The sequence below is a fragment of the Protopterus annectens genome, chromosome 13.part0 (genome assembly GCF_019279795.1).
Source record: "Protopterus annectens isolate FY-2018-M chromosome 13.part0, PAN1.0, whole genome shotgun sequence".
Classification (NCBI taxonomy): domain Eukaryota; kingdom Metazoa; phylum Chordata; order Ceratodontiformes; family Protopteridae; genus Protopterus; species Protopterus annectens.
In genome coordinates this window covers 522,446,144-522,471,276 of record NC_056747.1, presented here as the reverse complement: position 1 = coordinate 522,471,276, position 25,133 = coordinate 522,446,144, and the positions used below count along the sequence as shown (strand labels likewise).

At 36.8% G+C, this 25,133-nt stretch overlaps 1 protein-coding gene across 1 annotated transcript in view; it reads left to right on the top strand.

Moving 5' to 3' along the window:
• LOC122787927 (peripheral-type benzodiazepine receptor-associated protein 1-like) overlaps positions 1 to 25,133 on the top strand; it is a 1,795,954-nt gene that overhangs the window by 1,676,698 nt on the left and 94,123 nt on the right. Inside the window, exon 29 of the mRNA XM_044054852.1 lies at positions 17,749 to 17,865. Within this exon, the coding sequence (XP_043910787.1) occupies positions 17,749 to 17,865 (117 nt within the window). The remainder of the gene's footprint in view (positions 1 to 17,748; positions 17,866 to 25,133) is intronic.

The following is a 25,133-nucleotide window of genomic DNA, read 5'->3' as shown; positions in this document are numbered from 1 at the left end:
TCAACAAAAAACTTGAATGCAAGTGCACGTTTAATAACTTCAATATCTTCCAGTTTGAACAGTGTTGTTGATCTTCTTAGAGACAGTTCATATCACTGAAGGAAGCCATCCAGCCAGTGTGTGATGCTTTGAATTCTTCTGGGGATATTTCTAACTGTGGTGCCATTGCAAGGGCAAATGCTTGAACATCAGGCCTGCGCACGACCAAAGCCTTTGCTCTCCCGTTAGCAATCCATTCACAGATGATGTCTTCCAGCTCAGGAAAAAATGGTTGCTGACCTTATCCACACTTGCACTTCTTAGCATTTCCCTCGTCCACCTGTTGACTGAGGTTATCGTACTTTGCTCACCATTTTTGGACCATTCAGAGATCCAACTTCTTGTCATTACAGAAAGCCATCAAATTTTTCCCCGGCAATCCTCCATGATTCCTTTCCAGCGTTGCCACCCCTCCGTTTTTTTTCTGGAGTGCCTGGAAATCAATAGGGCACTCCGGTTCTCTGGTTCTCGCTCTGGGAGTCTGGAAATAATAATGAGTTGTACAACGTCAGCGTGTCTGTATGACAAAAAAAAAAAAAATGACATTGCCGTCTTGGACTCTCGGTTGATTGGCTGCTTGCTGCAGAAGAGGCTCATGCAGCAAGCAGCCAATCAACACTTAGATTTGCAAGTCAAATCCCCGCAAAGCTCGTGAAAATTTGGGGATAAAAAGCGGTGCTCCAGCTATACTTTTACCTTTTACTGTCTCTACTCTAAAAGGTTGGTACTTAAGGTCTGAAATTTCTTGCTGGTTCGGCTGTTTACTAGTTGTTCGGGACGTCTTCGGTGGATTGCCTGGTGTGGTGTGCTGGTTTCATTTGCTGCTGCTGCTTCCTGCAGCCTGGAAGGATTGCCCTAGACCTGCTGCTTGCCTTGCTTGCTGGAGTCTTGCCCTGGAGAAGTGCTGTGGACTGGCCGACTGGGTGGTGGTGTGTTCCCCTGCCTGCTGCTTGCTGGCCCTTTGTTAGCTGCCTGTTCTCTTCTGGCTGAGAGCTTGTTTAAGGAGCCCTGCTGCTGCTTTTTCTGGAGGTAAGTGGAATTTTTTTAATGGATGAATTCTTTGGAATTAAGGTAGATTTTCAAAGATTAGTGTGACAAGGGGAATGAAATATTGCCAGCACAGCTACTAGTGAATTTTTTAAATATTAAATTTATATTAATTCACTAGCTGTGCTGGCACTATCTCATTCATTGATGGTGACAAGATGTGTGTAACTGTATCTAGATGTTCAACATGTGGTGATTATTAACTAGAACAATTTCTAGTTTGTAATCACCACATCTACCTTATTCTTTATCTGTAGTTTCTAGTATACTGTCTGCAGATATATATAGGAAGGGTTTGTTTGGCTGTTTTTAACTGTGGGTGCACTTTGATTTATTATTTTTCATGCGAGTCACTTTGATTTATTATTTTCATGTGGGTGCACTTTGATTTATTATTTTTCATGTGGGTGCACTTTGATAGTGAATGTATACTGACGGAGTTATATAGGGTTCTTGCTATGATTGTAGAACTATCATTTCTCTAGTCATCACTGCTATGTTTACCTTGATCTGCATTTTCTAGGGTATACCAAGGCTGTTTTTACTGCAATGTTTTAAATATTTCATCTGGTTTTGGACTTGGTTACAGTGAATATATAATGACTACATGATCTGTGGACTGTAGATCTGTCTTTTCTAGTCTGTCATCACCGTGATGTTTACCTTGATCTGTGTTTTTCTTCCTAGGGTGTCTATGTCTAGGATGTACAGTCTTCGTATTATAGTGAGGCTTAAATGTAGCTTTTTGTTTAGCTTGTCATCAGCACTGTTTACCTTTATCTGTGTTTTCTAGGGTATACTGTCTATACCAAGGCTTAGTTCATTTGATGTTACAGTGAATATATGACTACATAATTTGTATAGGATCCTTGGACTGTAGAACTGTCTTTTCTAGTCTATCATCACCGTGATGTTTACCTTGACCTGTTTTTCTTTCTAGGTGTCTTGGGTATATAGCAAGGCTTAATGTAGTTGCTTTTCTTTGGGACTGTCAGTGTGAAATATTTCATGTGGTTTTGAGCTTGTTACAGTGAATATACACTGGATATTTTCTAACGTTTTGTTGTGTAGATATTTAAGTTTTGAGACTACTTAAATATTTATTTAGTGACACTGGGCCACTCTACCTTGGCATTGGTCAAACTAGCAATGTTTATTACTATTGCACAGTAAGACTGAACACACTTTGTTAGGGCTTTAAAGTTGCTTATAAGGAGTAGCTGGCAATGATTACATTGTAGTCTGGGGAAAAGGGGGGCATAGTTAGTAAACTTGTGCCAGCCTTTCCCTTGTGTATATAAATCAGACCTCAAGTGTGTCTCAACTGCTTGAGCAGGGGCCCAAAGCACTGTTTGATAAATAGGGTGCTGGAGGTCTTCACTTGGCCACTATGCTCAACTCTAACTGTGCCAGTGGGAGGTGGTGGTGGGGATCTGGAGTGGAAAAGGGGAGAAACCAGCCCCAAGTTGACTGGTCTCTGTGCTTTTAAGAGAAATTGCACTTAATATGGGGTGTTGCATCTGGAATACTGTGGGGCTACGGAATTCGTCTTTATCATGTCTGCCCATACGGTCTCTTATCGTTATGCAAGTTATTACTGTTGCAGCCAGAGGGTATTATGATTGCTGAGTTACATATTTCATGTTTATCATTGTGTCAGCCAACACTATGTCCTGTTTGTCTTCATGCAAGTTATTACAGTTGTAGCCAGAGGGTATGATTGCTGAGCTGCCATGTATTTCATCTTTATCTTGTCAGTCCACAGTATGCCTGAACTTTCTTGCTGTGTTCAGACTGAGCTGGATAGCTTTTGCACTGGGTTCTACATAAAAGTAGAGGGTCTTAATTTGGTGCATTGCTGTAGTGTCTGACCCATGTGTTTTACACACAGTTGAATGCCTTCTGTGCATATTCTGCTGTCACACCAGGTTCATGTGTAACAGCTGCAGAAAGTCCCTCAGACAGGAGTTGCTTCTGCCTTTCATTGCTTTACCTTCACTGTAATTTTTCATGAGGAGTCTCATTTTTTTTCCCTATACCAACTTGGTATTACTAGGGTGTGAAAGTCTGGAGATTCACATGTGAATGTGAACTCTGGCTAGTGGCTACTGACTGACACAGGCCCCACCAGGCACTGGTGTTGGTCACAAGTGTTTTGATTTTCTATTAATAGCTGTTTTGGTTTATTGTAGTGTTGAGCAAGGATCCTGCACGAATCATGTTCAGGAAAAGGTCAATGGATCATCAAGAAGAGGCTGAAAGCGTGTCTCCTAAGAGGTTTTTCTGCAGTTATAATAAGGTGTGGGAGCAAAGCTATTCATGGGTGCGACCTGTTCCAAATGCAGATGCCATGGCAAAGTGCACATCCTGTGGAACAATTTTCACTGTAAAATGGGATGGGGAAAAGGCATTGAAAAGCCATCAGAAGTCGGACAAACATCAGCAAAGTCTTCAGCTCCAGAGGCAGAACCTCGTAATGACCAAATTTATTCAGCCATGTAGTGTAACCAGTGAAGCTTTCAAAGTCACTGCAGCTGAAGTGACAGCAGTCTATCATGGAGTGAAACATGGTCACTCATATGTATCCATAGATTGTGGAGGTAAGCTGGCACCGACAGTCTTCCCTGATTCTACTTTGGCTTCAAAATTCACCTGTGGGAAGACAAAATCTGAGAGTATTGTCATGAATGTACTTGCACCTCATTCAGAGGAGCTCCTTCTGCAGGAACTTGGCAATTCCTATTTCTCAGTGGGATCAGATGCATCCAATAAAGGGAACAGAAAAATGTTCCCTTTAGTTATTCAGTACTTTACTCACACCCATGGCACACAACAGAAACTCCTTGATTTCTACGAGGATTATAAAGAAAGTTCTGAATGTATCTTTACTAGAATAAAGGACATCCTTGTGCATAAAGGACTCAAAGTACAAAACATTGCTAGCTATGCTGCAGACATTGCCTCATTCAATTATGGAAAGCACAGGTCTGTTTTTAAAAGTTTGAAATCTGAGGTGCCTCACATCATTGCAGCAAACTGTTTATGCCATGTAATACATAACTGTGCCAAGCATGCAAGCAAGTCCCTTGCAAAGTTTGATGTGGAGACTCTGGTTTTGAAAGTACATAGTGAGTTTTCAGCATCTGCTAAAAAAATGGCACTGTTGAAAGGCTTCTATTCTTTCCTAGACCAGGACTTTAAGGAAATAATGCAGCATGTTGTAACAAGGTGGCTGTCTTTGTTCCCAGCTGTGGCAAGGCTGGTAGAATGTTGGCCTGCTATTAAAAGTTATTTTATTAGTCAAGGGCCTGAGGACTGTCACCCCCTTATCTGGAAATTTGTGGAGGCCGATGAGGATGGCATCAGTGGGGATGTCTCGGAGGCAGAGTGCTACATACATTTCATGCACTACATCCTGCAGGTATTCCACAAGTCTATAGCAAAACTTGAAAGTAACACTCTCTCTGCTCCAGAGTTGTACACCGTGATGAAAAGTCTAAAAGATGAGTTGCAGAGAAAGCTAGATGACCAGTTCTTTGGTGCTAAAATTTCATCTGCCTTACAGCACTTTACTCCAGCTGTCGCACAGCAGGTCTGTAGGACCTTCTGTAATTTTTACAGTAAAGCACTTTGTTACCTACAGAAGTGGTTTGACTATGATAATAGTCCCTTTAAAGCTATGCAGGTCCTCAGCCTCCAACATCCTGTAACTTGGCCAGAACTGCGTACAGTTGAAGACCTCTTCAAATTGGATGTGGACATTGAAGCACTTTACTCAGACTACTGTACTTTAACTGCTGCATTGCCAGCCCTGTTACAGATGACAGAGGCATCTGTAAGTGATCGCTGGGTGACTTTTTTTAGTAAAGCTCCGGACTACAAGCCACTTTACAAACTGGTGCAGTTTGCTCTTTCAATCCCCCCCAGCACTAGCTTTGTGGAAAGGGTTTTTTCACTTATGGGGAATACGTGGACTGATGTAAGAAATAGAATGCTTGTGTCACTTGTGAAGGCAGAGTTGCAGGTCAAGCTAAACTTTAACATGAGTTGTTCGCAATTTTATTCATTTGTGAGAAATAACCAGCCATTACTTGAGGATGCTAGATCAAATGCCAAATATAGCTTCAAGCATAAGCAATGATTTCTAGCAAAACTGCGAAGATACTTTAAACAGTTGCTTTTCTTTTACTATTGTGTGTGGTGAACCCTTAATGTATTGCTTTGAATGAACTGGTGTTTTTAATATCTAAGTAATTGTATTTCCATTTTAGTACTACCTGTGATATTAGACTTGGGCTTAATTTTCCCATGCTTGTGTGTGATGTACTGTTGTATGTAGTGAACCTTTGAATGAAGTATTGCTAAATAAAGTTTTTTTTAATTTACTTTTGACTCGTTGCTCATTTTTCTACTTATTGGTAACTGTATGTGATATTAAAGACTTGTGCTGAAGGGTGCTAGATCAAAGGGGTGTGGCTATTAAAGGGATTGGGTGTGGCTTGATTGTGCATGGGGCGGGGCTTGTTTGTCAGGAAATGGCACAGTAGAAAGGTGGCAACCCTATTCCTTTCTTGTACTCGACGGAATAGGTCTTTCTTTTTGCACTCATCTTGTCTGGGGGGATTAATTGAAGACTTACAAGACAGGAGTGGCAAGAAAAATGGTGACAATTAAGAAGACACAACCACACCCATTCGTTATCAAGTGTGCATGTTTTACGTGCATTGTCTGTACTTTGACCAATCAAAGTACACTTGCCAGTGTTTATGGGCCAAGGATCTCAAACATCAAGTGTGAGCGAGGATTAGGGTTACAGTAAGAATCGTGGAGGACTCCCGGGGAAAGAATCTTACGACTTTCTGTAAAGAGAAGAAGTTGGGTGTCCGAATGGTCTGAAAATGGTGAGCAGAATATGATAACCTCAGTCAAGAGGTGTCAATAATATTATTATTTTATAATTCAACACGTCCGTCATGTGTTGTTGACTATCTTAACTGAGGCTTATTTTTGGGGTAGGGCTTATATCATGACCACCCTGGAAAACCATGCTAGGCCTTATTCTCTGGTTAGGTCTTATTTACGGAGAAATACGGTACTTATTTGTTAAAAAGAGAGGAAGTTAAGGAAAGGGTAGTGGACATAATTTTGAGAGTTATTAGGGAAGTTACAAGTTTCTTCAGAAGAGATTGGGGTAAAATTAAAACAATTTAAAATGTGGTAGAAATTAGAGAGAGATAGGAATCATAGCAAGTATTTAGAGGGCTTGTCTAAGATTAAAATATTGCAGAAGAAGGGAAATCTTACAGAACAATAGGAGGAGTAATTGCTGAGCGCTAAAGGGAAAATAAAGAAGTATTTGCATAATATACTTGAGTTTAGAAAGACTACTGTTAAGCAAGCAAGCATTTTTGATAACTCCAGATCACAAAAACTATTACCACAACAACGTAGGCAACAGAAAGCAGAAAGGATTGTTTCCAAATTTAGGAAGCCTCTGAGAAGAAAAACAGAGATACAAAAATGTGTTGAGATATTTTTAAAATTCTAAGAAAATTGGCATAATGCAGAGAAATTGGGAACCAGGAAAAGTCATAAATGGAAATATTTATGGAATACCAAAGTTAGAGGAAGATGAGGCTCAAGAATTAATAGCTCAGACAGGGAAGAATAAGATAAAAGTGGTGATGTATAAACGATCAACAGGAAGTTGCCAGGAACAGATGAAATTTCTGAGGAAGTTAGGAGGGAAGAAAGTCAAGATCTGGAAAGTTTTGTTTTCACAATATTTTAAAAGGAAGGACAGTACCAGCATCACTGTACAATGATTTAGTGCATGTATTACCTTAAGCTGGTGAGTACCTGTCATACCCAGCTTCATATAGACCAATTTCAATTTTAAGTCATGATGTATTTACATCTGTACTAGCTAAGAGAATGGCAAAGGTTACCCTATGAATCAATGTTGGCTTGCTTATTTTCCTCTGAACACCATTTTGCAGTACATTCCAATACAGTTTTTATTATACTGAAATTTTCGTCAGAGTGAATTTATTAATATGTTTACATTTATAACCAATCTGTGATCTTTGCATTTTTGCTAATTGTCTATATTTTTCTTCTGTGGAGTCTTTCTCCCGGGCTTCCACTAAAAAGACCCAGTTGGAGTATCCTGATAAACAAATGCAATAAATAAACAATTAATGTAACATTGATGATCCAGAGGTAAGAAGACTGATCTTTTATTGGTGGGTCTTGTTACAGAGAAGGTATTCAATAGTATCAGCCGGAAGATGCAGAGAAGTCATTTGAGTGAGTCAGCTGGGATTTTATAAGTGGGATAGTAGCAGCATTTGTGTTCCCTGGTAGAATAATGGGGTTAATTAAGATGATGTATGAAGGGTCACTGGCAAGAATTAAGGTGGGAGGGTTCCTCTCTGACAAGCTCCAACCCCAGGTGTTCCACCTGTATCCCTCTTGGACAGGGGCAATAGGTGCTGATTTTAGTGTCTGCTTGAACCAGACACCCTTGGGAACATGAGTTGAACTTGGCTAGGCTTGTAAGGGCCCTGGGGCCATTAGCCTAGTAATGTTCTATCATCCTATGATCCTGTGAATAGAGGAACAAGGCAAGGGGTGTCCTCTTTCCTCTTTAGTTGCTATATTCTTACAGCCATTGACAATGAAAATAAAGGGTAAACAAATTCAAGGTTATACCTGGTATGGTAATCAGTAAAAAGTTAGCTTATTTGTAGTCATTATTTTCTACTTGATAAATCCAGAAAAGGACATTTCAGCATTGTGTAACATTTTGAGATGGTTTTGTGTATTTTTAGAATATAAAACAAGTGAAGATAAAATAGTGGCTATAGTGTTAATATATATGCACATACAAATTGGTTCAACAATACCCATATTTATGGATAAGTTGTAAGATGAAGTATTTAGGTGCATGGATTAAGAGAGAATACTATTAAGGCAACTAAAATATGTCATAAGAGTCTAAACATAGCATAATACAATCATTAAGAATTTGGAAGCCTTTGGCTATGGATACGGATAATGAGATACAAGCAGTGAAAAGATTTCTAGTCATATTAGTACTATATACAGATCAGGCACATTTGTATCAAATGGAGAGGTTGCAGACCATAATTTAAAGAGTTGAAAATTTACATAGGAGACCCAAAGCATTTGGCCCCGCATGACAAGAGATGAGCGATTTAGGTCATATTTGAGGCCTTCTCTTAAAACTTCACTCCACCTCCTTTATATGGGAGGGAAAGAGAGCAAGTGTTAAGTTGGATAGGGTCCCTATTAATATGACAAAACTTTAGCTTGTTGAACTACAAAAGATTGACAGCTAAAGATCGAAAGAGCCAAACCGGGAACGGCCATCTAAGCAAAGTTTTTTTCAGGGAAAGAATTCACTTGTATAGAAAATCAAAACTACGACAATGACAAAAACGGACTTCGTTCAACGAAATCTTCAGTCTTTATTACACCAAAAATCCACCAGATTGAGCGCTTTCATCTGCCCTAAGCAGATTTCATCAGAATACTTCATAATCAGTGCCACACATTTTTATACTGTTCTTAAATTACATAATTGTTCAAAAACAATTAATTGAATCAATTTTTCAATAAACCCATGAATAAAATAAAACAATTAGTTTCAATGACTTGCCTGAGCAAATTTTAACCCTTTGTACATTACTATTTCTTTCTTCAAAGAATTGTATTTAAAGTGCTACTGTGCATGTTAATGAATTAATATTTTAAATATTTTAAATAAAATAAAATAAAATAACTGGTATGAACAATTACATGCCTTATGCAATACATTTTAAATGAAAATGAAAATAAAAATGAAAATAAAAATGAAAGTAAACATAAACATAGTCAGTTTTCAGTTAAAATAACAAACCCCAAAAGTGTTCCTTGTATATTGACCGTGTTTATGCTCTAAATAACTGTGCTCTTGTTACTTTGTGTTTAAAGTTGATAGTGAATGAATAAATAAATATTTATTTATTTAAATATTTAACTATGTGAGGGTTTAAACAAGATTTAAAAATGAGTTACCAATTCATCTCCAAAAAAATAATAATAAATATATATATAAAACCAAAATACATATATATTTTTGAAACATTTTTAAACATTAAAATCTAATAAATAGTTATATAAATAATTGTATAAATAATTTTATATTTGTACTTGTACCTAAACATAAATCTTTAAAAATATCCTAAAATTATTATTGTGTTTTTGAATTCATATATATTACAATTGATATTTGTATGTTATGTTTATAAAAGTGGAAAAAATGTGGAAAAAATGTTGTGTAGTTAGTTATACTATAAATACAGGTGTATTGATCTTATAATTAATATTGAGTGAACCAAGGAAAGGATAAAAAAGGGGAAAAGATATGGGAAAAAAATTTTTTTTATTATATATGTATATATTCCTGAATATTGTGTTTTCAGAAAATAAATTTTTAAACTGTGGCAGCTTTGTCAACCAGTATAGCCTTGATGTTAATATATTCGTTAAGACCTGGCCTAAAATTCGATTTCAGTCTCAACTGCCATTTAATCTCTTTCACCAGTAACTGATTTTTCAAATCACCTCCCCTAGTGTCCATTTTAATTAACTCTAAAATGGCAAACTTAAAATCAATAAAGCCCACGCAATTTACAGAGTGTTTGTAAAGGGCACTTGTCTCCTTTTTTACCTTGATGTCGTTAATATGCTCATATACTCTCTCTTTAAGTGCCCTCTCTGTTTTGCCTACATAAAAGGCAGTACATGTGGCGCAAGTGGCTAAATTAACATTTTCGTGTGACAGTTACCTTTACAAAAAGATACCTTACTGTTGAGACCATTGCTAAGTGTTATGCTCTCAGCCTCATTTATGTGTCTACATTGTCGACAACTGCCACACTTAGTTGTACCTTTCCTTACTTTTTTATCAAAGTTACTTTTTCCTCTCTCAGATAACCTCTTGAAATTCATACCAGTCTTGTAGGTCAATAAGGGTTTATTCCCCACAATGTCATAAATTTCTTTATTGGTCTTTAAAATAGACCAATTTTCCTCCAAAATTCTAGTGAAGTGGTCTGAAAATTCATTGTATTCCATGATACATGCTTTGGAAACATTCTTCATATTAGTACCTGAATGTTCCTTGTAAATAAACTTTTGACCTAACAATGGTTTGTATTTCAAACCCCAACCTACATAAACCTCTTCCAGTGTTTCACCAATTAATTCAATGGGATAACCTCTCTCCATAAATGCTTCCATCAAGAATCTAAACTCAATTAATAAATCCTCCCTTTCAGAGGTCATTCTTGCAACCTTTACAGCCTGTCCTTTAATGACACTTCTCTTTTGGTGAAAAGGGTGTTGGCTGTTGTAATGGAGGTAAGATTTACCATTGGACTTAAAACCTTTTCCTTTTTTACTTAATTTTATATCTAAGTAACTAATACTCTGATCCTGGACTTCATGGGTGAATGACAAAAAATTGGTAGTTCCATTTATATATTTAATAAATTCTTCCAATTTATTTTCATGACAATCCTCCCAAATGAGGAAGATGTCATCCAAAAACCTGAGATATACCTTAATATTTTTCATGAATATACTTGGAAAAATATATTCTTCCTCCCACCCAAGGAGGTCCAAATTTGCATATATGGGGGCACAGGCTGCCCCCATGGCTACTCCTATGGTTTGCCTATAATATTTTCCCAGGAAAGTTATGAAATTGTTGTCCAATACCGTTTCTGTCATTTCCAATAGTAATAATTTTTCATCTGTTGAAACCTCTAAATATTTATGGACCATTTTTTCAAAAAATTCAAATCCTTCTAATCTAGGAATACTGGTAAAAAGGTCCTTGACATCCACGGTAACTAATTTACATGTCTCAGACCATATTTCCTCTTTAATTTTACCCAAGAAGTCCCATGAATCTTGTACTAAATGTTCCTGTTCTTTTACTACATTTTTTAACATTTGATCGATAAAGACAGCCAGTGGGTGCGTTTTAGAACCTTTAGCTGAAACAATGGGACGGAAGGGGGGTTTTTGTATATTTTTGTGTATTTTAGGAATTCCAAAAAATTGGGATATACGTGGATGTTTTTGTTTTAAAAAATTGTATATCCCAATTTCTATCCTGTTCTCTATGAGGTATTCTTCCAATAATGAATCTATCCTTCTGTAGGCCATTTGGATCTCGTTGAATGAAATCGTTTTGTAAGTTTCACCATCATTCAACATACTTAATAATACCTCATCATATGCTTTTTGTTCAAAAATAACCACACCCCCTCCCTTATCAGGTTGCATGAACCTCAAATCTCCATTTTCCTTTAGGGAATTAAGAAGTTGATTTTCAGTTTGTTTCAAATTATTGTTTGTATACCTTTTCCGAGTTTGACTATATGTTTCGTATACCTCATTGGTTACTATATTCTCAAACATATGGATAACAGGATGCAATGGCGGGTTAAAAGTACTACTTCTTTTTAAACTTTGAGAAGTGGTAACTATGTTACCCTTAGAAACACTATCCTGTATATTTCTATTGTTGCTGTTGGAAAGTTCTCCCTGCTTATTAATTAAACTTAAATTCAACTTCCTCAAGTAGATTTTCAATTCTGTCAAAATATTTGCTAAATCTCCAGAAGTTGACCTAACAAACTTAAATCCCCTTGAAAACAGTTCAAAATGTTCTTTTTCCAGCTTCAGGTTCACATAATTGTGTATCTTGTATCCTTTGTACTGGAAAGTAATTCCATTGTTCTCCTGTCTAATTGTGTCTATCTCCCTCTCCTTCCCATCCTCCTCCATGCAGAATTGCTTCCACCCATTTGGTCTTGTGGACCTGGGTCCGATGGGTTCCGCTGTTTGCTCGCTATCCTTTCTGATCTCCGAGGTCCTAAAAAAACTTCTGTGGTTTCGGGAAAGGAATCTAACTCGCCTAAATGACCGTTTCTCCTATTGCCATATCTTCCTTGTTCATAACCTTCATATACTTCACCTCTCCTATTTCCCCAACTGTCATTAACATTTGAAATGTTCCTGTCCTTCTTTTTTCCTTGGTTGTCATCGGGAGGATTGTCATGAAAATAAATTGGAAGAATTTATTAAATATATAAATGGAACTACCAATTTTTTGTCATTCACCCATGAAGTCCAGGATCAGAGTATTAGTTACTTAGATATAAAATTAAGTAAAAAAGGAAAAGGTTTTAAGTCCAATGTTTTTCGCAAAGAAACCTGGTGTAATTCTTACCTCCATTACAACAGCCAACACCCTTTTCACCAAAAGAGAAGTGTCATTAAAGGACAGGCTGTAAGGGTTGCAAGAATGACCTCTGAAAGGGAGGATTTATTAATTGAGTTTAGATTCTTGATGGAAGCATTTATGGAGAGAGGTTATCCCATTGAATTAATTGGTGAAACACTGGAAGAGGTTTATGTAGGATGGGGTTTGAAATACAAACCATTGTTAGGTCAAAAGTTTATTTACAAGGAACATTCAGGTACCAATATGAAGAATTTTTCCAAAGCATGTATCATGGAATACAATGAATTTTCAGACCACTTCACTAGAATTTTGGAGGAAAATTGGTCTATTTTAAAGACCAACAAAGAAATTTATGACATTGTGGGGAATAAACCCTTATTGACCTACAAGACTGGTATGAATTTCAAGAGGTTATTTGAGAGAGGAAAAAGTAACTTTGATAAAAAAGTAAGGAAAGGTACAACTAAGTGTGGCAGTTGTCGACAATGTAGACACATAAATGAGGCTGAGAGCATAACACTTAGCAATGGTCTCAACAGCAAGGTATCTTTTTGTAAAGGTAACTGTCACACGAAAATGTTAGTTTATTTAGCCACTTGCGCCACATGTACTGCCTTTTATGTAGGCAAAACAGAGAGGGCACTTAAAGAGAGAGTATATGAGCATATTAACGACATCAAGGTAAAAAAGGAGACAAGTGCCCTTTACAAACACTCTGTAAATTGCGTGGGCTTTATTGATTTTAAGTTTGCCATTTTAGAGTCAATTAAAATGGACACTAGGGGAGGCGATTTGAAAAATCAGTTACTGGTGAAAGAGATTAAATGGCAGTTGAGACTGAAATCGAATTTTAGGCCAGGTCTTAACGAATATATTAACATCAAGGCCATACTGGTTGACAAAGCTGCCACAGTTTAAAAATTTATTTTCTGAAAACACAATATTCAGGAACATACACATATATAATAAAAAAATTTTTCCCATATCTTTTCCCCTTTTTTTATCCTTTCCTTGGTTCACTCAATATTAATTATAAGATCAATACACCTGTATTTAAAGTACAACTAACTACATAATATTTTTTCCACATTTTTTCCACTTTTATAAACATAACATACAAATATGAATTGCAATATATATGAATTCAAAAACACAATAATAATTTTAGGATATTTTTAAAGATTTATGTTTAGGTACAAGTACAAATATAAAATTATTTATACAATTATTTATATAACTATTTATTAGATTTTAATGTTTAAAAATGTTTCAAAAATATATATGTATTTTGGTTTTATATATATATTTATTATTATTTTTTTTGGAGATGAATTGGTAACTCATTTTTAAATCTTGTTTAAACCCTCACATAGTTAAATATTTAAATAAATAAATATTTATTTATTCATTCACTATCAACTTTAAACATAAAGTAATAAGAGCACAGTTATTTAGAGCATAAACACGGTCAATATACAAGGAACACTTTTGGGGTTGATTATTTTAACTGAAAACTGACTATGTTTATGTTTATTTTCATTTTATTTACATTTTTATTTTCATTTTCATTTAAAATGTATTGCATAAGGCATGTAATTGTTCATACCAGTTATTTTATTTTATTTTATTTAAAATATTTAAAATATTAATTCATTAACATGCACAGTAGCACTTTAAATACAATTCTTTGAAGAAAGAAATAGTAATGTACAAAGGGTTAAAATTTGCTCAGGCAAGTCATTGAAACTAATTGTTTTGTTTTATTCATGGGTTTATTGAAAAATTGATTCAATTAATTGTTTTTGAACAATTATGTAATTTAAGAACGGTATAAAAATGTGTGGCACTGATTATGAAGTATTCTGATGAAATCTGCTTAGGGCAGATGAAAGCGCTCAATCTGGTGGATTTTTGATGTAATAAAGACTGAAGATTTCTTTGAAAGAATTCACTTGGCCATTAGTTTGCCCTTTCCCCAATGTGGAGTGATCTTGGAGTTAGTATATTTAGTTAGGGGTGTGTGGGGGGCACAGCCCCCCACTTAATTCAGGTTGAAAGATTTTTGTTTTGTGTAATGGCCAAGCAAATTCTTTCCATGGGAAAAAATTTGCTTAGCTGATTGTTCACGGTTTGGACGTTTCGATCTTTAACTGTCGATCTTTTGTAGTTCGACAAGCTAAAGTTTTGTCAAATTAATAGGGACCCAGTGGGATATGCCTCTTATAGGCACCACCTAGAGTCTGAGCTGCTGTCCATGACTGTGTTCAGTTTTTGGGGTGCAGTCTGCTGTCAATTCAGCTGGAGAGCTGGATCTGAAGTTTGTACCTGCCGTCCTCAAAGCCATCAGGCTGCAAGTGGTGTGTTGATTTAGAAGGCCTTAATATATTACATATTTGGGAGAAGTAAAGAAAATGTTTCTGTCATGTAAATACTATACAAGAAAAAAGGTCAACTTAAGGGGCTTAATGTCTGCAGCACTAGCTAAAAGATCAGAAATGTAGCGAATAAGAAGAAAATTTTATAAACAGTGTAAAGCAAACAAAAGCGGAGTGCAGATGGATAACTACAATAACTTGCATAAACAAGCTAAAAAGGCTGCTAAGATGGAAAGAGGTGAAATGGAACTTAACGTAACCATAAGATTTAAAGACAACCACAGATTATTCTTTAAGTTTCTAAAAGTGGCTCAGTCTAAGGACAGGATTCCACGCCTCCTAATTTACAATGGAATCAAAGAATGGTGTGTTCAAGAATAATTCACTATTTACACTGAGCAAGTTTACTGGAACTTTCACAAATACGTTGAACTCTCACATCTTTGTTAAGGACACAAGATACTATCTCTTCAATCTGAATGAAATACCAGCCCTTTTGAAGTATTTAAAGATCAACAAAAGGCTGCATGCCATGATGAAATTATAAATCAAGCACTTGAGATATTGTCCAGCTTACTGGGAGAATCAGGAAATGGCATAAATCTGACAACTGCAGAAGATTTGTTGTTAAAAAACAGATCAGGAATAAGTTCAGTTACATACTTATTTGCCGCTTATCTCATGCTGGCAAAGGTATGACAAAATTAGACTCAAAGGTTAATGGGTGAATTAATGGAAAACAGCATTGTGAATTTTTCACAACATACCTATTCAGCAAACATATCTACACCCACTTGTAACCTTCCCTTCCTTATTAATGGGGGAACAACTGTAGAAAAGAACTTTCAAGACAACAATATCTAGATTTATTTTTCCAGTACCTTCAGCACAATAATTAGAAGACCGTCACTGAGAAGTTAAAATAAGGTTTAGGATCACAGCTAATTTCTTGGATACTGTTGAACACGAAAGCCACTTAGAGTGTATGTTCTAATGCAGGGCATACCCCAGGGCTCAATACTGGGATCTTACCTTTTAGTTTGTAATTAACAGGTGTTATTATCCAAAAGTCAGATTTTTACAGCACGCACACACACACACACATATATATATATATATATATCTCCATCCATCCATCCTTAAATTAGGAAATATCAGTTGTACATATGTTACCTAACTGCAGAAAATATTAAATTATCTAAAACACATGATCCAAAAATAATGTATTATTAAAAGTTAATAAGATAAAATTAATGTGCTTTGGTAACCAAAATATAAGACTGTTATCTATCTTTCATAACATCAGTCAGTTTATATGATTAAAGTCCTGAGGTTCTTGATTGACAAAAATCTTACTTTCATTAACCATCTGGACAATTTACAAAATTGCCAGAACGTAGTAGTAGGTTGATTAGATCGTATAGTGAAAAGTGCTAGTTTCACTTTTCATCAGTGTAATAAGATGCAAGTTAAGAGTATGCAATGTTTGGTATTCCAGGACATAAACGTAACCCTGAAGACCTTGAAACATTTTTACTGCAAAATAAGAAAATAGCAAATGTGGAGGGAGTAAAAGCATTAATCCTGTTTTTAACATACAAGAGATTTAGGGAGAACTTTGAACTAGCATACAAGGCTTGTCATGAAAGGTTCCTAAATGCATTATCCTTTGGTTGGACCCTCTCAAATTATCTATGGTATGATACCAGTTATTTTCATTACAGGTAATTTATAAATATCGACCATGGGATGGGTAAGGCCAATCTATAACCAAATGGGATAGGTTATTTTGAGCACAAAAAGGGAAATTGGTTAGGCTTAAAATGGCCTGCAAGGGCAGCTAGCCTAGTACTTACCTATGATCCAGCTTGAATATGCAGAACATTAAGCATCTAAGATGCATAATATTGTAGATATTGGAGAATTTTTAACGGGGGTCAAAACACATTTTACTGGTTCTGTAACAGAGTTGAGTCCTGGAATAAGTACTTGATCACGATAAAAGCATCAACACAGAAATCAAGATGAATTCAGTGGAAACTAATGCCCTTTATCCATAGGATGATGATGGTGATGATGATGTAATAGTGAGTGATGATATAAGCATCTGCTGCAGCACCTTTCAGAGGAGGAGACTAGAATTCCAAGGAAGACTTGGACTTGTATCACTGGAGTCCCAAAGAATTTTGGAAATGTACATAATAATGTTAATTATTAGCTGTTGCTTTATGGAAGATCATGCTAAATGTCTATGTGTAGTAGTCAATAATGTGTGTTTGAAAAAATCATAGTAAAGATTAAGGTAGTAAATCCAATTCATGGTGGTAGTTTGTGTGTAAACAAGCAGTTTTAGGAATGGAGTCCGTTTGGGGTTAACACTTGTACCTTTTTACGCAGGAAGGTCACTGTAGACAAGTGATGCCCTAAAAAATGAAAAAAAAAAATGGTAATGTTATGAGATTTTTGGACCCAAATATTTCCTACATTTCCTCTAATAGCTGCATTAAACAGTATCTGAAACACCTTAATACTGTACAGAAAAACTATCTGAAACACCTTAATGTTGTATATAGAAAACAAACTACTCAATTTCTACAGGAGTGAGCTTTAATGTGGCAGACCTTTGCACTAGTTATGGGTATGCTTGTCCTGTAAAATATTGCATTTATACAAAAAAACTGTGCCACTTTGGGCTTCTAAAATATTGGCGGCCTTATGTCAATCAGCCTCTCTTTTTTTTGTATAGGGAAGCCAGAAGTATTTATTGATTTCTGTGGTATTCAGTGATTTCCTGTTGTTTTGGGAAGCTCTCTCTGAGAATCTGTAAACTGCTCTTATGGTTCTTGTTTAAAACTGAGCAAATCACTAATACTTTATTAAAGATATTGAGCATAAACTTTTAATTAGTAGAGCAGAACTTTAATTTTAAGTCTTATTTATTTTTTCTTTTTATATGTTTAGGGTGAACTGAATGGGCAGAGAGGTTTAGTGCCATCTAATTTTCTGGAACCAGCCCCTGCAAGCACAGGAAATGCAGTAGGGTTAATAAGGAGCCCACACAGAGCTGGCAAGGAGCAGGTGAGTGCATGTTTCATACCAAATAAATTACATCTAGTAAAGGTATGATCAGATTTTTTTTCTGAGATTCAATTTACAGGGCTAATTTGCAGAAATGCAACTAGTTTGAAATGCAGGTATGTAAATGTCCAGCTAAAATATCTGCATTGAGTTGCTGTTCCTCCCCCTAAGAAATCTTCAGTATCCTTACAAAATGACACCCATGACTAACGTTGATTTGCAGCCCAACAAGTTCATGCTGAATGGATATTCTGTGGAACTGTAGGATTGTAAAGATTTTTTTCTTTACCTCCTGAGAATGCACGCATTTTAAAGCTCTGCTTAAAACTTCAGTTTGAGGTTACTGAAAGATGGTACTTATTAATTTTGTTATCTTTATATTATCTGTTTTACTTTTATTGTGAAAGGCAAAAGGCATTATTCATTTATTTATCATTTGGCAACTGGGTTAGTCACTCTAGGCTAGCCATTTGTTTTTTTTTTCACCATTGATTTGCTTGGTTCACATTCCATGGCAAAAAAAGTAAATAAAAATTAAATTTCCTTATTTCTGAAAACCGGTTTCATCAGTTGTACAGCACTGGTAAACATTTTTCATTTATTTTCCTTTTGGTAGAAAACTCCTAACGGTTTACTATTTTATATTAAAAAAAGGATATATCCCTAGAACACTGACTGGAGTGTGAACTCCAGAAAGTGATGAATTGAAGAAAAACAAAATTATTTTTTACACAATGTCAAGTCTCAGTATGCAACCCTCCACGTAAGGTACTGCACATTTGCTCGTAATATAATCTCTGGGTAGCCTTTGCCTTGGAGTAAGGGGATATACCTTCTTGCGGTGAGCCCTTTTGATGAACATATGCCCTACTAATTATCCCCTTTTTAACAGCAGCTTCTGTTCTAGATTCAGTTAACTCTACTAGAGTAGGTCATTCACTAAGGATTCCCCTTATCCTTTTCCTCCTTGCCTGTACTCAGACATTAATCTCATATGGAAGGCAGCCTCTAGCTTGCAGTCCAAATGTCTCCTTGGCTTCTTCACTTTTTCGCATTCTGTTACCTTTCCCTCTCAAGTATTTGCTCCCAATACCTTGGTTCCTTTGCCAGTTTTCTCCAGTAAATTCCAGCCCCATCTTATGTATTCTCTGTACCCCTAATTGCAGTCATCCTTATTGGCAAAATCTCCTTTCTCCACTCTCCTTTTGGCTTAGTTTATGAATATAATATTCTATGTTGCTGTTGTTGTTATTCTTAAGGTCTGCATACAAAATCCCACTCTGTCATTATTTCTTGACCCCCCCCCACTTCACCAACCCCTTTCAGCTTTTGTTATCCTTACGAGTCTTAACTGCTCTAAAATATCCCATGTTTCATCTCCCAGGCCCCTGCTTACAGTTTTCAAGGGTATCAGAATTTGTCAAGAGATTTGGGATGCATGGATAAGCTTAAAAAAACCCTAGTGATTGCTAGCCAAGTACACACATGCAAACCTATGAATTCCTTTCAAATCAGGTAATGCCACCTTGTTCATTTGGCAGGATCAAATTATCACTTGACCCTTGCCCTTTTCCCCTCCCAGATAACATCCTTCAGCTCTCTATTACTGTCCACAACTTATCCTCTGGTTGCTAAAAATATGCGTTACATGTATATAAAACTAAAAGGACAAACATTTTCACTGCTTGTATTTTAGCATTCATCTCCATAAACAATAGTTTCCAGTTTCTCAGTTTTTGTATTATTTCTTTAGTCTCTTCTCACATAGCTTTAGCCGTGATAACAGAATCCTTTGTAATCCATACTCATAAATACTTCATTTGGTCATGTCACCATAGATATGAGTATTGCTGGACCAATTCATGTGTGGGTACATAATTTACAGTTATAGCCTTTATTTTATCTGCATTGATGTTATATCCCAAAAAGACTTGAAACTGTCTGAAGATATTCCACAACACTGAAATATCCTTTTCTGGTTTTATCAGCTAGAAAATATCATCTGCAAGTAAAGCCAACTTTTCTCGATTACCATACCAATTATATCTTTGAATTTCTAAGCCCGTTATTTTAATGAAGGGGAAACAGGACAACCCTGCCTGGCTCCTCTGTTGGACAGATTGTATTGGGAAAGTAACCCTCCCATTTTAATTTTTGCCACCGTTCCCTTATATATCCTCTTAATTAACCTTTTTATTGAATCGGAGAATGCAAATGCTTCCACTGCCTTACTCAAAATCCCAGCTTACTCTGTGAAATGCTTTTTCGGCATCAAGACCCACCAACAATAGAGATATTTTCTTACACACTGCTTCCCTCTGGATCATCATTGTTCTAGTAAACCACATTGATCCATATCTATCATTTTTGGCAACACATTTGGCATTCTTTTAGCTGTTACAGACAAACACTTTAAAATTGAAATGGGCCTATATGAAGCAGAGTGTAATGGTCTGTTAACGTTGCCACAGCTTTTTTCCAGCTTTTCCTCCTTTTAAAATACTGTTAAACAAAACTTTCCAAATCTGCATCACTTTCTTCCCTCCAAGCTTCCAAACTTCTACAGGAATACCATCTGTTCCTGAAGAATTTCCTGCAGATTGATTGTACATCACCATTTTAATTTAATTTCCTCCTGTCTTGACTGTTAATTGTTGAGCCTCATCTGCTGACTGCCTCTAAATTGGTATACTTAAGTCTTCCATAAATGGTTTCCATTTGTGTTCTTTTTTTATTTCCATGTTTTCTCTGCTTTATACAAATTTTCATAAAATTTCTGAAATATCTCTAGTACAGGATCTCTGTTTATTTTCCTTGTTAATGGATGTACATAAAACTTTATCATGTTTTGTATACAGGTCATTGCTAGTATCCTAAGTATTACAGTCAAAGAGGTCCCTTCCCCTGAAATGCAGCATCTAGTCATGATTTTACATAACGTCCTCATAAATGGAGAAGGTACATGGTACTAAGCCACCCTATGTAGATAGGGCAGTGCAAAACAGTCATATCAGAGGCATCTTACTACCAACTGCCTTTGTGGAGGTTTACTTAAGGGATTGTAAGAAAGCTTCTCTACTGCCTTATAGTTTTGTCAGTAGAAGAAGTGACCTTTTTTTAGTGCACTAATTGATAGCAAAGCACTTATGAGATAAGTGACAGCACAGAAAAAAAAAAACACTAGTAAAAACACAAAAAAGTAACCATATTATTCTTTCTAAATGAAGCTCCCTTCGCACAGACCAATTACTGAGGAAATTGCTAGCAAATACTTTGAGAAGTAAAGTTTAGCTATAAAAATTAGTCCTTAACAATACTCGATATACCTTCAAGGAGGATAAAACTGCAACAGTCTATAAAACAGAAAAGAATTACTGGCAACAAAAAACTGAAAGAAACTAAAGTGAGCAGTATTAAACTTCCACTTAATGGCTAATATCGAGGTGACAGCACAAGAGGGTAAAATATACAATGAGCTACTTAGATTAAGGGCAAACCTGAGGATTGTATTGATGATAGTAGTAGTAATAGTAGTATTAATAATACATTTTGAGGTTATTCATTCATTTTTTTCCTACACAAAGTGTGGTTCTGCTAGCTTTGCATGAATGAGTATTCCTGGCTACATAATTCTAGAAGTAGTGGCAGAGGGGTATGAAAATGTAGGATTGTGATTTGCAGCAGGGCAGTTCTTCTAAAAGGAAGAAAATGTAAACTCACCTGAGTACGTCTGCTACTGGTTTTAACTGTCTAGAGGGCAAACTATGTCAGAATAGTCAACGGGGCTAAAATAACAGTGGGAATTGAGATTTAAAGCAACAATGGTGATTTTGCATCTAATCTGAACTGCAAACATTTGATCTGTGTATAGGAAATGACTATGAAAAAGTATAAATGACTGGAAATGTAATGTACAGATAAAGTAATGAAAAAAAAGAATTTTTCCTGTATGTAGTTCTCAGTAGGAAGCACTTGAGACTGATTTCATAAGTACTGAACTTCATCAGCAGCAATGCTGAAATAGCATATCTAATGTTAATTCTTAGCACAGCAAGTATCACTGACCGAGAAGGAAAATGCTTTAGTTTGCAGTCAAAACAGGATCAATGGGGAAGGGGAGCTAAGTGATTTTGTGGATATTTATTCACTTGTACTGTCTTCAAATGAAAGGGGGTGGATGTTAAGGTTGTCAGTCTAGAGCATTTGACCCCAAGTTGAATGTAAATAGTGTAAATAGGTTTAAACTGCATACAGTTTTTATTAACTTGAGTATGTATTTTAGTTAAAAAAAAAAAAAAAACCTAATAATACTGCTAGGGATTGTACACTAAGGATCCAACAGTGACATGAAAATGTTTCTTGAATTAATGGGATGGTGTGCCCACTGATCTGCAAGGATGAGGTACGGAGATACAGTAGGCTGAATTACCAAAAAGTATACTACAGAGAATCTTAGGATCTTATGTTATTCACTCTATCCACTTAGACTGTTGGGTAATCCGTCTCTGTGGTGGATCTAAGCTGGCAACTTATTCACCCACGTACATTCACTTCAACTCTCAAAGTCCTCCTGCCTGCAATAATGCAACTTATCTTTTCAGCCCCTCAGATCTCATTTGAAGCTTACTACTGTAGGCATGTTCTCTAGTGCTTCTGAAAAGTTGCCAGATATTTTCATTCATCCTGTTATTTACTGACTTTTAGTCAGGTTTTCTCTTCTAACAATTCAACTTCTCTTCTATACATATATATATGTATATATGTGTGTGTGTGTGTGTGTGTGTGTGTGTACATGCATATATAAATAATTGCTATCCACCCTCGCTGTTAGGTAGGCAGATGTAATCTTCCTTACTGCCTTCTCTGTAGTCAGCAACAACATTCTTACTAGCCTACTCTGATAGTTTCTGTATTGTATTCGGTCTGTTTTTCCCCCACACACTGCATTTGAAGTTGGTGGTCCTAACTGCTCTGTGTTTTGTGTAGTGTTTGCTTTGATATTGTTATGTATTTCCAGTATGGGCACAAGATTCCACCCCAGGACATGCATGACCTCTGTATCACATGTCTGGTCTTGGAACATCTTTAAGCCTCATGCAACATCTGCAAGGCTTTTAGGCCTCAACCCCAGCTAAAATATCACAACAAACTAATCCTAAAAATGTTACCACCTAAATCTGGAGAAAAGATAGATAAAAAGAACAGTAAGGAAAATGAGAGAGAGACAAAGAGAGCATAAAAACAAGACCAGAAGTTTCTAGTTCTGCATTCCTTAAGGTCCCTAAACCTTCTTCCATCCCTGATGCCTCTTCTGTGATCCATTCAAAGCTATCTTTATTTATGCCTTTGGTTTGGGTTCCAGTGCCTATCTGTAGTGAACTGATTGTTATCCGGTGAAGTCTCCTATGAAAGGGAATCTTCCAACAGCCAGTTGTCAGAGGTGGAATCATCAAAGCTCCTCATCTCCCACTCCCCACACACCTCCTCATTTAGGTCTACCAGGTCTGTCTAGAGCATTTCAGACTTAAAATGGATTGAATGACTGTCTTCATTAAGGTGCAGATAAACATAAGTGTTTTGCCATACCCCTTTAATTTCAGGGATTGACAACAGACTCCAGTTACTTCTGATCCTTCCCCAGCACTTCTTGGTGCTAGTGGTCACAGAGGTGATGTTGATCCTAGTGAATCTTCCCTCGACACCAGTTCGATCCAATCCATGGGTTCTGAAGTTGCATCTGAACCCATCGGCACTGATCCCCTCAGTGCTGAGTGAGTATTGACACAGGACTGACAATGCCAAGTCCTTGGATCTCTTTTCAACACTGACTCACTTGCTGCCATTCTCTTTGTCTGGGAAATCAGTATGAGGTGTCGGTCCATATATCGATACCACAGCTGACTGGCCTGTCAGTGTCAGGAGCTCACTTCTTCTTTGATGATGGAGTTAGATCTGTCAGGGGTTTTCACAGGACTGTTGGGCTTTACTTTGGCATTCAGTTTCTTTGAGGGGATCATCACACATCCTGCGTCACAGGAAGAGAATGCACCGTATGTGCTGCACCCAGCTACTGTAACTAGTCTGTATCAGAGTCCTTGGCTCCTCATCCTCGACCCAGTGGACACAGCAGTACCAAGCACCTCAAACCCCTCCTTCAGAAAGGAGTCCATGACAATTTTGGGACTTTGCAAGATTCCCCTCCAAGCTTCCAGAAATGGAATGTTTAAGAAGTGACGCACTTTCTTTTGGAATTTGTTACCCTCAGACAACTGACCTTGATGAAGGGGAATACCCACCCCCCCACCAGTCTATTCCTGAAGATCCTGGATTAGGGGATATTTTTGAATTGATGGAGCAGAGGGGTTATTTGCCCACTGATCTCCCTTCCCTAGATAAGGAGGTGTTATTTGAGGCATTCAGGTCTGCCCTTTCCACTTCCTGGTAGTCTCTACCCCTGACCTAATGATGAACCTGGTGATAAAGCATAGCTAGAGTCCAGTATTACTAAGTGTATGCCCTACAAGCATGATAAAACTTTGTGCCTGCTCAAGGACAGACAGCATTGAAGCAAGGACATTGTTCCAGACTTTATCATGGAGGTGGCCATCAAGAATAAACTTCCACAGGAACACTTCACAACTTATCCTCCTAATAAGGGATCCAGGAATATTGAACAAACAGGGAAGCATGCTTATGCCTCAGAAAGTTTCCCCTTGGATGCTTAACTATTTCACCAGTATGATGAGGTTCCAGAGACACCTGTGAGTGAAAACACTTGACTCTGTCCGAATACTTTCTACCCTAGACACTCAGAAACAAATAGAGTCACAGTTGGCTACCATGCAGTGAGCACCAACATTGCAATGGGCTGCCACGCATGGCTATTCTCTGCAACGTTGCAGGCAACTACAAGGTATCCTTTAACACCCTTTATGATGCAGCATCACTGTTTGGTCCTAAAGTCAAGAAAAAGTTGCCAAAAAGTGAACAACCTCTGCCAATAGAATGAGCTTTGAGACCCCCTCAGAGGTCCTTCTCTATTAACCATAAGGGTGCCAAAGCATTCTAGCTTTAAAAATCTGAACATGTATCCTTTGATTTCTTTTCAGACATGCCCCCCATGACAGAGATTGTCTACAGAATCAGTGCTTCAGTCATCCATAGGGTTGCCACCCCTCAGTTTTTTTTTTTCCGGACTATCCAGAAATCACACTGATTCTCTGGTAGTCTGGAAAACACTGTACAAACTCCGGTATTCTGTTTCAATA